The sequence below is a fragment of the Mirounga leonina genome, unplaced genomic scaffold, assembly GCF_011800145.1.
Source record: "Mirounga leonina isolate KUSES-001 unplaced genomic scaffold, KU_Mleo_1.0 Mir_168, whole genome shotgun sequence".
NCBI lineage: Eukaryota > Metazoa > Chordata > Mammalia > Carnivora > Phocidae > Mirounga > Mirounga leonina.
The window spans coordinates 59,875,314-59,894,464 of NW_023270426.1; the positions used below are offsets into that span (position 1 = coordinate 59,875,314).

The 19,151-nt window shown below is 35.3% G+C and overlaps 1 protein-coding gene across 1 annotated transcript in view; it reads left to right on the forward strand.

Annotated features, from left to right (window-relative positions):
• The window catches only part of ADGRV1 (adhesion G protein-coupled receptor V1), a 556,689-nt gene that overhangs the window by 363,589 nt on the left and 173,949 nt on the right, over positions 1–19,151 (forward strand). The window contains exon 84 of the mRNA XM_035014847.1: positions 18,247–18,363. Within this exon, the coding sequence (XP_034870738.1) occupies positions 18,247–18,363 (117 nt within the window). The remainder of the gene's footprint in view (positions 1–18,246; positions 18,364–19,151) is intronic.

Consider the following 19,151-nt stretch of genomic DNA (forward strand, 5'->3'; position numbering starts at 1 on the left):
CCTGAGATCTAGATGTGGTTTAATCCCTTGTTTTCAAGTTAGAAGACCTAGAACCATTCTGCTACTTCCCAGCCTTAGGACCTTGGACAAATCATACAGCTTCTTGAACCTGGTAAACTCTTTCCCATTCTGGGGCCACGGCACATGCTATGTTCCTTTGGCCTGCAAAACTTTTTTTCTCCCATTTGCTGTCACTTCCTTGTCCTTAAGATGACAGCTAAAATGTCACTTTTTCAGAGAGGCCTCCTATGATCTTCCCCTCTAAATGAAGCCTAGGGCTGGTGTAACAAAGTACCACACTTAAAACAACAGAAATCTATTCCCTCACAGTTCTAGAAGCTAGATGTCTGAAATCAAGATGTCAGTGGAGCCATGCTCCCTCTACAGGCTCTAGAGAAGAGTCCTCCCTTGCTCCTTCATAGTTTTGGTGGGTGCCAGCAGTCCGTGGTATTCCTTGGATGGCAGCTACATTACCCTAATCTCTGCCTCTGTCATCACCATGGCCTCTGGCCTTGTGTGTGTGTTTGTGTCTTTGTGGAATTCTTAGAAAAACACCAGTCATGGGATTCAGGGCCCACCCTAAGCTGGTGTGACCTCATCTAAATTGATGACACCTGCAAAGACCCTGTTTCCAAATAGGTCAACTTCTGAGGTTCCAGGTGGACATGAATTTTGGGGTGACACTATTCAAACCATTACAAGACCTCTGTTTGACTCTCCTCCATTGTCCTGACCGTATTTGTAGTTATATGTTCATTTGTTGGTTTATCTTCCTGACATGGAAATGCTGTAAGGGCAGGCTTCAAGTCTGTTTTATTTGTTTCTACCTACTGTTTGTGCCTGGGTCATTATTGATCTCTAAAAGCGAATCATAAATATTTATATTTATGGGGCAAATTTTCTCCATTGGTAAAAAGATGGGGTTGGAACTGCTGGTCCTTGAGGTATTTCACAGTGCAAATAATATGTGATTCTGGCCTTTCTCTAGATGCTGAGTGATACCAGTTTGGTCCGCACATCAGTGCAGTAGGCATTTGCTTGCACGAGATTTTTTAAAACTTATGATTGCAGTATGTCTTTTATTTAAGGTTCTACTTGAAGGGAAAGGAAAAAAAAATAAACACATGACCCTGAAATAACAAGTTGTTTGCCTGATATTAAAGAGAGAATTGTAAGGGCGCCTCAGTGGCTCAGTTGGTTAAGCAACTGCCTTCAGCTCAGGTCATGATCTCAGGGTCCTGGGATCAAGCCCCGCATTGGGCTCCCTGCTCCGCGGGAAGCCTGCTTCTCCCTCTGACCCTCCCCCTGCTTGTGTTCCCTCTCTCACTGTCTCTCTCTCTCTGTCAAATAAATAAATAAAATCTTAAAAAAAAAAAAGAGAGAGAGAGAATTGTAAAAGGGACAACCAAATTCGATACTCTGTGTTTTAAGTGTAGGGAACATTCCTTCTGGGTTATATCGTACATACACTGGATATTATGAAAACTAGACCCGAAATCTAAATGTACTTCAAGCAGTGTTCACTTTTACCTTCAGAGTGATTGATGCCACAAAAGACCTTTTAAACTTCAAACAATTTTATTTCATAGGAGTATAATATAATTCGTTTATTTTTAATTTAAAAAGATGTGGGATAATTATTTCTCATGGAAGTTCATTTATCAGTTTGAATTATTTAACTGGACAACAATTGGAAATTAGTCATCAGTCTTGACACTTAACACTTCAGTGTTGCTGAAACATACTGTTTGGGAACTTCAAATTCCATCAGGAAAAAAGTCCATTTAATTCTACTACTGAAAAAATGGGCTTTTAAAAAAAATTAAAACATGATTTTGTTTGCATTAACCTTTAGAATGTTTATTTTTAAAAATGCAGTTCTAAAAAAATGCAGTTCTAAAATTCCTGAGCACTTATAATTAAAAAGGAACATAACTTTGTGATAAAAATGGTAAATAACTGACTATATTAATATTTTTTAGGCTGTTGCTATTAGTGAATAAAAAAGCTGTTCGTAAGTATTTTTTATTTTGCTAGAAATATCACCAAAATAGTCAGTCATAGTTTTGGTGTCGAAATCATATGTCATAACTATACTTAAGTTAAAGCTTTTTTAAAAAATCAGATTACTTCACGATGCCAGGGTACTGGGATTGAGCTCCGAGTTGGGCTCCCTCCTCAGCAGGGAGCCTGCTTCTCCCTTTCCCTCTGTCCCTCTTTCGCCCCGCTAGAGTTCTCTCTCTCACGTTCTCTCTCTCTCTCTTTCTCTCTCTGTCAAATAAATAAATAAAACCTTAAAAAATAAAAATAAATCAGATGACTTCAGTTCAATTCAATAGATACATTTTAATCCAGGCCCTGTGTATATGCTGAAGATAAAAAGCAAAATAGTACAAGGCACTTCCTGGCCAATGAACTGAATTTTCTCCTATTCCAAAGACAAATTTTTCTTTTTTTTAGTATTCTAAACTATCCCTGTAGTAGGAAGAGAGGAAAATTGAACCCCCAAGGACTGGGAAGATGGCAGAGTGTGAGCCATGCCCTTTTATTTCCCATCTTCCCAACCAAGAAGAGGACTTTGGTCATGAGCACAGGGGAAGAAAGAGAGGGGACATGGCTTTCCCTGTCACTGGGAAACTTTGGAGGCTCTCTGCATAATAGGGTACCCTTGCACATAATGGGTGGACTTGGTTTAGAGGTCCACCCAAGTATTCTGAGATGATTTTGAATGATAAGTCAGAAGGAAGCTGAAAAATCATTGTATTTTAGAGCGGTATAGTAAGGTACATTAGCTTTCACCCAGCCCTACCCTCTGATTTTAAAATGGATTGTGTTGCATTGACTATTTGGAAGTGACTTTGTAGAGTACATGGTGCTCTGATGGACTTTCTTGGACTAAGAAGAGATTCTTTTATTCATGTTTGATCAACCATTTCCAGAATAAAACATTGTTAAATACCAACTTTGTACAATGGTTGATCCATGATTGCTATCAGCATCTTAACAATTGAATGTTTGTACATGAATGTTGGAGAATATATTCAATGAAGTATGGTAGTCACTTCAGTGGAAAATGTAGTGTATTGCTGCATATTAAGGTAATTACACCATACTGTTCTCTGTGGAGAAGTAGTAGTCCAGGTGAGAGATAATCATAGAAAGGGAGGAGGGATTGACATATTCAAGAGGTATTTAAAAGCATAGTTGATAGAATTTGAGAACTAATTGCACAGGATGAAAAAAAAAGAAGTCAAGGGCTTGAGTAACTGGATAGGTTACTGAACAGAGAACACTGGAAGTACTTTTGGTGGAGAGGAGCAAATTTCCATCTAGAGTCTTGGAGGGAATGGTTATACCTGAGTTTGTATCTCTGATTAAGTCACATAATCATAATCAGTCTTGTTCAAGTTTTAAATTTAATATCATCTGATCATTACTTATCTCATATAGAGCCTAGTAACAAATATCATTTTTGCCACTATTTACTCATAAAAAAGAGCATTTTGCTTAAGTTAATGTAATTTGTTTTATTAGAAACCATGGTTGTATTTGACACATAACTATAAAAAAAAAGTAACTTTTAATGGTGCAAGCAATCAAATGAAAAGGTCTCCAATTCAAATTTAGTTTCTAAATCCCAGATCTGTGAACATGTCCAAATGAGTTGGTATCCTGCAAGTAATAAATTCAAAATATTTATTTAAACTAAGAAATAATATTTATAAATGTATTATTCATAAGTAATAAATTATTAATTTAAATAAATGGTATTTCTTTAAATTCAATAATTAATATTCAACATATATTTATTAGACTCTCACTAGATCTTAGCCAATGTACTGTTAGGCATACTTCAATAAACAAGACATGAGCCCTGCCCTTTGCAACAAGATGGATGGATCTAAGTGAATCAGAGAAAGACAAATACCGTATGATTTCACTCATATGTGGAATTTAAGAAACAAAATAAACAAACAAAGGAAAAAAAAAGACAAACCAAGACAACTGCTGGTTGCTAGAGGAGAAATGGATGGGGAAATGGGTGAAATAGTTGATGGGGATTAAAGAGTACACTTATTGTGATGAGCACCAGGTATTGTATAAAATTGTTGAATCATTACATTATACACCTGAAACTAATATAACACTGTATGTTAATTATACTAGAATTAAAACAAAAATTTAGGGGCACCTGCGTGGCTCAGTTGGTTAAGCATCTGCCTTTGGCTCAGGTCATGGTCCTAGAGTCCTGGGATCAAGCCCCGCGTTGGGCTCTCTGCTCAGTGGGGAACCTGCTTCTCCCTCTGCTTGCCGCTTATGCTCTCTCTCCCTGCTTGTGCACTCTCTCTTTCTCACACAAATAAATAAATAAAATCTAGAGAATAAAAAAGTTTAAAGGCCTCTAGAAATGTGTTTGGTTTGTCTAATTGTGAATCAAGTTTCTGCTATGCTTATTTAATTTTAGCTATGTCAATGCACTGATCAAATAATTATAAATAGTAATTAAAAGTACGTCTTATATTTAAACAAATATTGAGGTAACTAAATGTTAAGCCAAAGTTGATTTTTAATGATAACGGAATATATTAGATACCCACGTGTTGTGTAAAAACCCCATGGAAAATACAGGACTTCTTTTCTAAGCCTTTTTTTTTTTTTTTTTTTACTTTTATTAAGCTTCAGTTTCCTCCTCTATAAAATGGAGGCAGTGATCTCTAAATTGCATGGGTTATTTAGGGATAAGATGAAATAATGTCTTGTAGGGCATTTAGTATAGTACCTGGCACATAATAACCATTCATTAAATGGTAATTATTATTATTATTGTTATTATTACTGATATAAATAAGTTAGTGCTTTTTTTGGCTCTATACCAGATGAAAAAGACTAGTCTTTGTGGTAATGCCTCACTCATAAAGATCTCTTTCTCAGAAAGAAAATTACTTTTTGAAGAAAAGAAGAAATAAAAGCACAATAAAATACCTCTAAAAAATTCTGAAATGGGGGCTGAGTTGGTTTTTTTGTTTGTCTTGTTTCGTTTGTTTTTTGGCAAATTCTACCATTGTTTCTTGCAGAATGGCCTTTTAAAATATCTTTATCTGTGAGGACAGATATCCCAAGCAGTCGACTTTACCAAAAATTTTATGACAAAAATTGTGATGTGAATAAGGTTTGGGGTTTTTTAGTGATAATTGCCGACATTTGATTGACTGACTTAAGTCTTATAGTAAAACAAATAACTTAACCTATGTGCATATACAATCTAAGTGGATACTCCCAATCTCCATCTACTCAGACTCTGAGTAATAGCTACTGATTTACTTAAAGGTATGTGTTTGTATATTTTAATTATTAGATGTGATAAGAAAACAATATGCTTCATGGTCTGCCAGTCCTATGTTATTTCCAGCAGCAGGCACAAGGATATACTAAAGACAGGGCATATACAAAATGTGCCATTAGAAAACTGTAAATGTTGATTGATTTTGGTACTGTATTTTTACTATGGCAACTATAAAAAAAGTAATAATTATAAAAACTTGTTCAGACCGGTTTCTGACATTCAGGAGTTGCCAGAAACTATTGCATTGCATAAAACATCTCCTGACACACCCAAGACATTCAGAGCCATATTTAATTTAGTATTCAAGGGTCTTTGATTCCATACATTTATATAACAAAGAAAGTATAAAATACAGAGAATTGGGATTTGTATGAGAAGAGAGGGAGGGAGGGAGGAAGGAAGGAAAAAGGAAGATAGCTGTGAATGTGAGCATAATAGATTTCATGTTCTGGGACTTGAAGACCATAGGAAGGGCATCCAAAAATATTTAGTGTTCTAGTCAATGTGGAAAAAAAGGAATAGCTGTGTGAAATCAGTGAAAATAGTTATAATGTTAAGTATAATGCTTTTAATAACAGTGAAAATTCAGATTTGGTATTCACAGAATATTTCTGATATTTAAACATTCCCTTAAAGGCTGAAGTAGAAATATCAATGAAAAAGATGTTAGCCCAGCGTGGGGCAGGGGGTGGGGGTGGGCTGGGGGGGGTAATAATAAACATACTATGTGATCGCAAGGTAATGAAAAAAGAAATTAAATATGGCATTATTCCAACTGCTTTGTTTATAGGGACATGCTACAGGCAGTTTCTATTGAGCATACCAATTAAAAAAAAATGATAACCTTTCCTTAGTGTTACTTTTCCATTTCTGGTGTCTACCTTATTGCATAAGGAATGAACTATTATCACTAAGTTCTGTTGATGTTTTATGTTTAATACTTTGTTAAAGTTTTTCAAATAGCTTTAAATGTTTCTTCAAATAATTTTAAAAGTTACACAGATAATGTTGATTAAAAGTTAAACAGGGAGAGGCTGCCACCACAGAATGCGTTAGTCCTGGAAATGTCATTATACTTTGTGAATTCCATTATCATTGGCATTGCCGCATTGGCAACAGCCAGTGCATCAGCAGCATGCAAAGGTCTCTTTGTCTTTAGCATCGGATTAATGTTACACACAATTTTCTAATGAAAGGGATTTTGCAGACATAAATGATTTACAAGTAGCAGAAATAATTTAGAGCTCAGCATTTTGTGATTTTTTTTAACTTAAAATATCTTTTGTCATTGAAATGATTGTTTAAAATAGCTTACTCATCAATTAACTTGGGAAGTAGAGAGTAAAAAACTTTTTTGATCAGGAGATGCTAAGTGGATTAGAAAATGTGAGCTATAAATATTCACAAAATAGAGTAAGTGGATAATTTAGATTCAAGTGCTACTTTGTTAAGCTCAAGACAGAGCACGATAATAATAGTAAATATTTTAATTTCAGGAGAAAAGGAAATTAATAGGATCTAAAAGGTATTAATACCGGCAAGATTCTGCTTCAAGCCAAGATGAAATAATAGGGACCAGATTTACCCTCAGATTTGAAACAGATGAAAAAATGGAACAATGTACAAAACAACAATTTCAATAGGCTAGACCTCAGGCAGTGAAGGATAAGGGTCCCGGAAGTGTAAGAAACAAAGAGGGTGAGATTAATAGTTGCCCTGGAATACTGCCTTATAAAATTTTCTAGGCTTTGGCACAAAGAGGAGGAACCCAAGTGGAGTCTGGAGAGTCACAGGACTAAGGAGACAAGATGAGAGTCTGAGAAAACCAAGGTGGCTGAAGTTTGCAGGTCGAAGTGTTAGAAGGGAAAGAACCCTGGAGATTTGCGAAGAGTTCTTAGTGTTCAGCTGAGTACTGACTAGCCCGTGTATGTGAAGAAACTATCCAAGGCTAGAGAAAGAGTCTCCCAAAAGGCAAAAGTGAATAATGGGAGGTGCTTACACAGAGCCATGAATAGTGTCTTTTCTCACTATTAAACTAAAAAAAACTCAAGATGCACAAATGCTTGGGTTAGAGTACACTGAAGGGTCTTGCCTTAGCCTTGTAGAATGATTGGCCTGAGCACCAGGCCCTGCCCAAAACATCTTAACAGCAAGAACTGAAAAGACCAAACTGCTTCCTCGTGCATCCTAGGACAAAGTTCAAAAAAATAGGAATACAAATATCCAATACCCAAAGAGGTGAAATCGCAATGTTTGATATTCAATTAAAAAAAACTATAAGACATGATGAAAGGCAAGAAAATATGACACATAATTAAGAGATTAAGTCAATAAATCAACTAATACAGAAGTTTTGCAGATGTTAGAATTGGCAGACTAGGACACCAATACATTTATTATGGCTGACTCTGTACATTCAAAAGATTAAGCAGAGAAATGGGAGATACTAAAAATGAACTAAATGAAACTTTTAGAAATGAAAACTGCAATGCGTGAGATGAAAAGTACCCTGGTTGGGATTAATAGCAGATTAGAAATAGCGGAAGAAAAAAAGAAGTAAATCTGAAAATAGCAGTGTCAATTATTCTAAAATGAAAAAAAGAGGGAGTCAGAATAAGTCAACAGGGCACCAGTGAGCTGTGGGGGGGAAATTAAGCATCTCATATGTGTACTTGAGGTGCCAGAAAGAGAAGTGAAAGAGCACTTAGTGGTTGGGAAAAAGCATTTTGAAAAGTAATAATTAAAAATTTCTAAATTTCTTAAAAACTATAAACACATATTCAAGAAGCGTAATAAACCCCAAACAGAAGGAACATGAAGAAACTATACAAAAGCATATCATAATCCAATTGAGCAAAAGCAACATAAAAAGAAAAATCTTTAAAGCAACAAAAATTAAAGAGTTCCGTACAGAGGAAGAAACATAAGCATTACAGCAAATTTCTTGTTGGAAATAAACAAATGAGGAGATAGTAGAGCAACATGTTTAAGTACTAAAGGAGAAAAAACCTGTCAACCGAAGTATTTTTTAAAATAAAGGTTGGGGCACCTGGGTGGCTCAGTTGGTTGAGTGTCTGACTGTTGGTTTCGGCTCAGGTCATGATCTCAAGGTCTTGAGATGGAGTCCTGAGTCAGACTCTGTGCTCAGTGGAGAGTCTGCTTGAGATTCTCGCTCTTCCTGTCCGTCTGCCCTTCCCCCACTCTAGAATAAATAAATAAATCTCTAAAAAGAAAGGAATAAAGGTTGAATAAGATGTCTTCAAATGTACAGTAGCTGAAAGAAATTATCACCAGATAATTCTCACAAATGTAATAAATAAAAATTAAACAGCAAGATTCTGGACTTAAACTTCAGCACACAAAATCAGATTAAATGCATATAGTCTATACCATTTAGAAGGAGATTTTCAAATTGAATAAAAAAGCAAGACACAATTATACACTGCCTACAAGAAACACACTTCAAGTATAAAGACAGCTATAGGTTGAAAGTAAAAAGATGGGGATAAAATTGTATTGACTATATTAACATCAAAGTAGATTTTAGAGCAAGGTAATACCAGAAAAAAAGAAGGATCATTCCATAACGATAAAGGGGTCAGTTTATTGAGAGGATATAATTACCCTAAATATTCAGGTACTTAATAACCAAGCTTCCAAATATGTCATGCAGGGCCTCCTGGGTGGCTCAGTCGGTTAAGCATCTGATCCTTGATCTCAGCTCAGGTCTTGATCTCAGGGCTGTGAGTTCAAGCCCTGCATTGGGGCTCCATGCCTACTTTAAAATATACTTTTTTTATAAAATACTTTTTTATTAAAAAATATATATATAATGCAAAAAATTTATTGAACTACAAGGAAAACTTGACAAATCTACAATTATAGTTAGGAATTTGAAGACCTCTCTTTCAATAATTGATAGAGATTTTTAAAACAGAAAAGCTCTAACAACATAGATTTGGGGGGGTTAGAATATAGAGTATTTTAAAATAATTATCATCCAACCTGACCTACTGAGATTTATAAAGCACTCAAACCAACAATAGTAGAATACACATTTTTATCAAGTACACACAGAACATAGACTGGTAAATTCAAAATGATTAAAGTCATAAAGAGAAAGAGTATGTCCTCTGACCACAGAAAAGAAATTAGTAGGTAAATTTCAAAGTATTTTGAACTGAATGAAAATGAAACTATATCAAAATTTGAGGGATCTTGCTAAAGTAATATTAGGAGAAAGTTTATAGAACTAAATGCCTATATTAGAAAAAGAAGTAAGCTTTCAAAAGCATGACCACAAAAAAAGAAAAACAATTTTTTAAATTAATAATAAGTAGAAGAAATAAATAATAACAGAACAGAAATTACTGAAATAGGAAACAGTAAAACAATAGAGAAAATCCGTGAAACCAAGAGTCAGTTCTTTAAGAAGATCAATAACATGATCAACCTTGAGCCAGATGATCAAGAAAAGAAAGGAGAAGAGATCTGTATTACCAATTTGAAGGAAGAGAAAAATGGCATCACTACAGATTCTAAAGATCTTAAAACGATAATAAGGGAATTTTTTTTTAAAAGATTTTATTTATTTATTTGAGAGAGAGAGAATGAGAGACAGAGAGCACGAGAGGGAAGAGGGCAGAGGGAGAAGCAGACCCCCTGCTGAGCAGGGAGCCCGATGTGGGACTCGATCCAGGGACTCCAGGATCATGACCTGAGCCGAAGGCAGTCGCTTAACCAACTGAGCCACCCAGGCGCCCAAGGATAATAAGGGAATATTATATATAACTTTATACCAACAGATTTTCCAATTTTGGTTAAATAGACAAATTCCTTAAAAAGAAACATATTACCGAAACTCATTCAGGGAGAATTTGGTTATCTGAATAGTTCTGTTTTGTATTAAAGAAATTGAATTTATATTTAAAAATTGTGCCACTAAGGAAACTGTAGTCCTAATATGGGTTTTATTGATGAATTTTATCAAACACTTAAGAATGTGAATTCTGTACAAATTCTTCCAGAAAACTGAAAAGGAGGAAATATTTCCCAACTCACTGAAACCAGCATTACCCTGATACCAAAATAAGACACAGACATTACAAGAAAACTACCAACTAGTGTTCCTCATGAGCATTGATGCATACATTCTTAATATAGTTTTAGCAAATCAAAAGGATAATACATCACAACAAAGTGATAAGTATCCCAGTAATGCAAAGTTGGTTTAATATTCAAGTATCGATCAAAATAATGCATCATATTAGCAAGCAAAACTGGAATAACATGTTTTGTAACCTCAATAGAGAAATAGCGTTTGCCAAAATTCAATATACATTCCTGGTAAAAACTCCCAACCAAGTAGGAGTAGAGGGGAGTTTTCTCAACTTGATAATGGCATCTACAAAAAAATAATTATGTAACTAGCCTCATACTTGCATTAAATTGCTAGGGCGGCCATAACAAAACACCACAGACTGGATGGCTTAAATAAGACATTTATTTTCTCACAGTTCTAAAAGCTAGAAGTCTGAGATCTAGGTGGTGACAGGGTGGATTTTGTATTGAGTCCTCTCTCCTTTCTGTATAGATGTCTGTCTTCTCCCTTTGTATACACATGGTTTTTCCTCTGTACATGAGCTTGTGTGTATCCAAAATTTCCTCTTCTTATAAGGAAACTAGCCATATTGTATAAAGGCCCACCATTTTAATTTAATTACCTCTTTAATGACCTTATTTTCATATACAGTTATATTCTGAGTCCCTGGAGGTTAGGACTTCAATGTATGAATTGGGGGGGACACAATTCAGCATATAGAAATAATGGTGAAAAACCCAGTGTTTTTACCCTAACATCAGAAACAAAACAAGGGTGTTCATTTTTGCCACCTCTTTTCAATATTGTATGTGTGTGTGCATACTTTATATTTATATCTATTGTCAATAAGTACAGTTAGGCAAGGAAAAGAAATTAAAGCCATTCGGATTAGAACATAAGTAAAATTCCATTGATGCAGAGATGACATAATCCTTTATGTAGAAAATACAATATTTTCTACAAAAGAGCTATTCAAACTGGTCAATATGTTCTGTAAGTTTGCAGGATGGAAGATCAATATACAAAAGTCAATTGCATTTCTGTATGCTAGCAATGAATATCAGAAATTGAAATTTAATGAAATATCGATTATGATAATGGCAAAAATATAAAATACTTAGAGATGATAAATCTTTTAAAAATTGTGTGAAGGACCTGTACATGGACAATTACAAATTGTAACACTCCTGAGAGAAATCAGAGAAGACCTAAATATGGGGAAAGGTCCCCTGTGTTCACGAGACAGAAGAGCTGATACTGTTAATAATGTCAGTTCTCCTCAGATTTAACACACTTCAAATCGAAACCTCAGCAGGCTTTTACTTTTTGTAAAAATCTACTCTCTGGTTCTAGAATTCATATGGAAATGCAGACAACTTGGAATAACCAGAATTACTTTGACAAAGAAGAACAAATTAGAGCCTAACACTACCTGTTTTCAAGAATTATAGTGACAGTCATCAAATGATGTGGTATTGGTGTAAACAGAGACAAATTGGTGGGACAGATTGGAGAGTCCTGAAGCAGACTCCCGTGTATATGGGCAAAAATGCAAAGGTAATTCAGTAAAGAAAGGATAGTCTTTCAAAAAAAAAATTATACTGGAAAATTGGATATCCACATGCAGAACAAAAAACTTTGGACTGTACTTTGCCTTATATTCAAAATAATTCAAAATTGATTAAAGACCTAATTTTAAAACCTAGAACTATAAAATTTCTAGAAAGATATATGGGAAGACCTACATGAATTTGCATTAGGCAAAGTTTTCTTAGATGTAACATCAGAAGTATGATCTATAAAAGGTCAAAAAAAGTATGATTCAATCCGTAATTGGGCTTCACCAATGTTAAAAACTTTGTTCTTCCAATGACACTGTTAAGAGAATTTTTGAAAACAAGCCACAGTAGAAGGAAATATGTGCAAATCAAATATCTGATGAAAGACTTGTATCATGAATATAAAAAGAACTCATAAAACTCAATAGTAAGAAAACAATCTGAGTTTAAAAGTAGGCAAAAAAGCTTAACAGGCATTTCTTCGAAGAAGAGGTATGAATTGCAGTTAGGCGCATGAAAAAATTATCATCATTACTGATTAGGAAAATGCAAATTTAAACCACAATGGGGAACTACACGTACCTATTAGATAAGAAAGGCTAAGAAATTTTTTTTGACTAATCAGAACAAGTTTTAGACTGTGGAACAGCTGGACACTTAACACATCGCTGGTGAGAGTGGGAAATGTTATAAGCACTTTGGAAAATACAAATTTTAAGAATATCAAATGCACAGGTGCCATATCCAACTATTCCCCTCTTAGATATTTATTCAAGATAAATAGGAAGCATATGTCTATACAAAGACTCATACATTCATAGCTGCTTTATTTGTAAAAATCAAAAACTAGAAACAACCCAAATATCCGTCAATAGGTGAACGAATACGTAATTAAAACACTACCAGGGAGGTACTATGAAGGTCATGAGGAAACTTTCGGGAAGAATGTATATGTTAATTATCTTGATTGTGAAGATGTTTTCACGGGTGGATATGTGTCAAAAGTTGTTAAGTCATACACAATTTTAACATGTACCATTTGTTGTCAATCATATTTTAATAAAGCTGTTTTCAACAAACGATATGCTCAAACCCATGATAGGATCTGTACAAGATAATGAATACTTGCTATGTTTTCTTTTTTTAAAAAATGTACTTCAAAATAATTATAATAGAGAATAAAATCAAATTGTTGCCTTTAAGGAGTTGACAGTTTTCTGAGAGATTAAGGCTGATTTTATCTAAAAACTGGGAGAATTGAGGTTTATAGGAAAACCAACACTTATGTTAATAGAATCCTATTTTAGAAATTCAGAGGAGGAAAAGTTTATGGTTGAAAGAAAGAGCCGTATATTCATGATAGAGTTGACATTTCCACGGTACCTTGAAAAATAGACATGATGTCAGCAGAGGAAAATGGGAAATAGAAATTCTAGGTAGGAAGAAGAGGAAGAACAAAGGCAAAGAGTTGAGAGATGATGGAACATGTTTTAAGAAGAGCTATCAATACAGTTAGAGTAGAATGTTTGGAAAAGCCTTGTGGAAGATAAGCTTAGGAAGAGTAGGTGGAGCAGATGGGACTTAAAGGCCAAACCAAGACAATTCTGTTTCCTCTTTAAATATTTCTTTGACTCCCACAGGTGGAACTAATCAATCTTGACTGTATTTCCCTGGTATTTTACTCCATACCCTATGATAACACCTGTCATATTTTATTGCATCTTGTGTTTGGCTTTACCCTTAGGCACTCTCCTATTAGAAAGGATGACATTTGGCTCATTATAAATGCTCAATAACAAGTGCTTTCCCACTTTAAAAAATAGAAAAGTCTGGGAGCTTATCATGATCTCAGTAGGCAGGTGAAATTTGAACTGGTCTTGGAAAAACTGAGTAGATTTTGGATGAGATAGGGAGTAGAGAGAGGGCATTTCATAGAGCAGAGTGAAAATATCCATAGTAAACAGGGGGAGGGGTATATAAGGAGTACTGAGAATTGATGTTTACAGGAAAACCAACTTTTATTATTGGTTATTATTTAGCCCAAGCAAACAAAGACACATGCTCCATATTTAATGTGAAAACAATACATGGGTACAGTAGAGCTCTCATCAACCACAAGAAGCAAAGAATTTTATAAGTTACTAACAGAATATATCAGATACTCTGTCTGCAGAAATATATTTTTCTTTTCTCTTTAGTTAAGATATATATATGTTATATAAATATAGAATTAAGAGTAGTAGTATATTTGCTATTGGCATTGTATTCTGTTGTCATTATGAACCTTTGGTGGGATATGCACCACTGGTTAAAAAGGATTGAGAGGGGCACCTGAGGGACTCAGGCTGTTAGGTGTCCAACTCTTGATTTCAGCTCAGGTCATGATCTAAGGGTCGTGAGATGGAGCCCTATGTCAGGCTCTGTGCTCAGCTTGGAGGCTGCTTGAGATATTTTCTCTCTCTCTCTCTGCCCCTCCCTCCACGTATGCACATGCTCTCTCTCTCAAATAAATAAATAAATAAATAAATAAATAAATAAATAAATAATAAGTAAACAAAATCTTTAAAAACAAAAGGATTGAGAAAGAGTGAACTAGAATTTCAGCACTTTGAGGTGGGATTTGTGCTTGATTTAGCCCTGTAGGTTGCAGCATGGTGTTCTGCAAAGAACACTGTATAAAACAGAACACCAGGATTTGAATCCCACTTTAACTTTAGAATATGTTTAATGACCTCTAAAAAGTTAATTCCCATATCAGATCCTCTTTCATCATTTATTAACTTGGTATAAAAACAGTAATGACTTCATGTCATTAATATATGGGTTACACAAGAAAACAAGGGAAGACATGTAGCACTTTGCTGCCATGCCACCACATTGTCCATCTCACATAGATAGCATAAGGCTTTGGGAATAGTAGGTACTCACCTACGTACTGAATGAAGCAATACATGAGTGACTGAGAACCTTTGGAAAAAACATTTTTTTTTTCTGTTTTGGTGTTTAATGCATCCAGAGAATTGACTGTGAAAATAATCTTTTTCCTGGTCATCTCTGTGTGTTTGAGTAAAAGAACAATGGTAAAAGTTCATTTCTTCTTACGCTATGTGCCTTAAAGATATGTGTGCTAAATATGCTAAGAGGTGGCATTTTATTTTACTTTACCATTTAATTTGTATTTTAACTCAATTTAATTTAATTTTAGATAGGCCTGGTTACATGTAATAGCTGGTTCACTGAAGTATTCTTAGCCCATCCCTGTTGTAGCAATGTGCATTGTGACAGGTCAGCCTTCTCTTGCTGACTAATCTACTCCCGTACAGATGGAAGTATTTCTCGTAATTTAAAGATCATTCTGGAAGAATGTTCATAATTTACAAAAGTAGATTTGTAACTGCTATTTTTATGACTTCGAAAAGAAGATTAAAACATAATAAAATATGAAGAAGTCAAATCTTAAGAGAATTTTGGGTGTTAAAACTGTATTCTGTGGGGCACCTGGGTGGCTCATTTGGTTAGGCGACTGTCTTTGACTCAGGTCATGATCCCGGGGTCCTGGGATCGAGTCCCACATCGGGCTCCCTGCTCAGCGGGAAGCCTGCTTCTCCCTCTGCCTCTGCCTGCCACTCCCCCTGCTTGTGCTCTCTCTCTCATCAAATAAATAAGTAAAATCTTAAAAAAAAAAAAAACTGTATTCTGAAAGTAAATGCAGTTTAAACAATAATCTGTACTAATTTGTTTCAAAAAAAGAAATTTTTAAGAGAAAAAGAATTATTCAAATTAGCATACCATTTATAAATAGTCTCATAGAATGCTTGAAACTAAGCATATTCAATTACAATTTGGATTACACCATTGTCTCACGTAGCAAACTGTTCAGGTTGATTAGAACAAAACTACCAAATAAACTTCAATGCAATCCATATTATAAAATATGAATTAGAGACGCTCAAATTTATTTTAGGTATGCTTATAAAATCTTTATTGAAATAGATGCCACTTTGTAAAAGGAAAGAATATAAAAGGTTAAAATTCTCCCTCCCTCCCTCCCTCCCTCCCTCCCTCCCTCCCTTCCTTTCTTCTTTCCTGACACTGAGTTTAGTGTCTATAGCTTAAAAAAAAAAAGAAAGAAAAAGGTTTTTTTTTTCTTCTATACTTGGTACAGGAAGTACTCAATAATTTCCAAGAGCGAAGAGTCACTTCAGCATGGCATGAGATTTACATATTATTTTAAATTTATTAATTAGCATTTCAGTTCTTCGTTAATTGACTAGGCTGGTTATGGTGAGTCTTGCCTTGCAAAGTGGAGATGTTGAGAGCATGTAAGGCCTCACTCCAGATCCTGACAAATTCACCCAAGTGATGCTACCCTAGGACCACCACTGGGTAGAAATTTTCAAGGAGATTTAATGGACACAACCTTTAGAACAAAAGGATTGGGGAGACATATATTTCATTTGAAAATAAAAACAGTACTTGGTCACATTGTTCTAATATGTTTTTGAGCACATTATTTATTCTTAAAAATTCAAACAGATGTAAAGGTATTTATGTTTCTTTCTTAGAAGTTGGGTTTTGAGGGCGCCTGTGTGGCTCAGTTGGTTAAGCGACTGCCTTCGGCTCAGGTCATGATCCCGGAGTCCCAGGATCGAGTCCCACATCGGGCTCCCTGCTCAGCAGGGAGTCTGCTTCTCCCTCTAACCCTACCCCCTCTTGGGCTCTCTCTCTCTCATATAAATAAAATCTTAAAAAAAAAAAAAAAAGAGGTTGGGTTTTGAGGCATAAGTCAGTTTTCTCCTTGTCACAACCGTCTTTTTAGAATCAATCATTCTTTCCTTAAACAATTATTTATTGGACATTTGTATATTCCAGACATAGTGGTAGCTTATTAAAATATAAAATCAGAAAGACCTGGTCACTGTCCTAAAAAGGGAGGTTATTCCTTGAGAAGTTATGGTATACTATCATTGCTCCAAATTTTCCCTTGCCATCTGCACTTGTCATTACAAAATTTAACACAGTAATCATATAATGTAGAGAATACAAAATAGAACCCACAAGAGTGTTTCACTTCCTTTATTTATTCACTTATTCAACAAGTATTTATTGACTATCTACTATGTGCCAGACACTGGGCTGTGTGATTGGGATACATCAGTGACTAAAGCATTCAATGATCCTACCTTCGTAAGGATGACATTCTAGTAGATGAGATGAACAATAACCAAGAAACATAGTGAATAAACAAATTACAGAGCATGTTAGAAGGTGATAAGTGTTAAGAAAAAATAAAAAATAAAGAGATAAGGGTAGGGGTATCACGTGTGTGGGAAGGAGAGAAGAAAGGAAGGTATAATTTTAAACAGTGTGGTCAAGAAAGGCCTCATTGTGAAGCTTTCTCTTGACCAAAGTCTTGGGGGCAGTTGAAATAAAAATAAAAATCCAAGGAGTAAGTTTATCCTAAGATTTATAATTTTAAATTGAAGTCTATTTTGTTACATATGTTACTTCACAACAAGAAGATGCAGATGATGGTAAAATCAGAGTTTTTGCTCTTCTTTCTTTTCCCTCTTACTAGCTTTGACTTAAATGAATGTCTATTTTCTCTTTACTACTTAGCCAAAATAAATGTATTTCATGGGATTCTTGTCCATTCATGATAAGAACAGGGTTTACTTTGAAAATCACCTCTTTCTTAACCAACTGAGCCACCCAGGCGCCCGAAAATCACCTCTTTCTTGACAGACCAGAGCAATATGTAGCATAATTTCATATAATTCGTTGTATCTTAGAAATGTAAAAATCCAGAAAACGCACAGCATGAGGAAAATAGTTGACGCTATTAGTGGTGATGTAACGGGACAGATGGCAGCCACACTTGTGGTGAGCACAGCATAATGTATAAACTTGTCAAATCACTAAGTTGTACACCTGAAACTAATGTAACATTGTGTAAACTATATTCAAGTAGCAATGATCATGCCTTGTGTAAACCTCACTGGCCATGGTACTGCCGCTGCGCAAAGCTGTGTGTCAACTATATTCAAATAAATAAATGGAATAAACATAAAAATCTATGTATCGCCATTTTTAGAATGACTGTCATCTCAGTTTGAGCAACAAATCAACTCATTGTCCTTTGAGTCATTGAATTCTAGATTCTGATGAGAAAACAGTTTGTTTTCTTAATATTCTTGATTAATTTTAGCATGATTTAAAAATACAGGTATTGTTTCTTACAGATTGTGTTTCTGGTGTCTGCATATACAAGTCCCCAACTCACAGATGAGAGCTGTTCGGCTGTGGCTGCCATCACACATTATCTGTATCTTTGCCAGTTCAGCTGGATGCTCATTCAGGTTGGTACCTCATTTCCTCGTCCCACCCCCTTCTACTTTCCAATGAATCTGCATGGAGTGTTCTTCCTACCTGCTATTCTTTATACTGAAATGGAAATGATTCCGTATATCCATTACCACATTCCCAGGAGATCAATGGAAAGAAAACTTTTTTTAAAAAAAGATTTTATTTATTTATTTGACAGAGAGAGAGCACAAGTAGGCAGAGCGACACGCAGAGGGAGAGGGAGAAGCAGGCTTCCCGCTGAGCAGGGAGCCCAATGCGAGGCTTGATCCCAGGGCGCTGGGGTTGTGACCCGAGCCGAAGGCAGGCGCCCAACCGACTGAGCCACCCAGGCACCCCAGAAAGAAAACTTTATAAGTTTTAAGCTGTACAGCATAAGCTGTACAACATTAGAAAGTATAGTGAATTTGGGGAAATGAGAAGAAACATAGTAGGGGTAGAAATTAGGGAATGGTAGGAGATGAGGCTTGTGATGTGGGACCTGTGTAAAGCACAGTAGGAAATTTGAACCTTTTTCTAGGGGAAATCATAGAATTAAACAAGTGACGTGGTAACATTTGTATTTTAGAAATATCTCCCTGTTGGTAGTGAACTGGTGACAGAAGAGTTGGCATGGGCGCTAGTTAAGTACCGTTAGCTGTATCCAGGTGAGAGAACAAGGCAGTGTGAACCTGGGAGTGGCAGAAGCAGCCAGGGGAATAGGACAGTTTTGAGATTTCTTTCTTTCTTTCTTTCTTTTTCTTTCTTTCTTTCTTTCTTTCTTTCTTTCTTTCTTTCTTTCTTT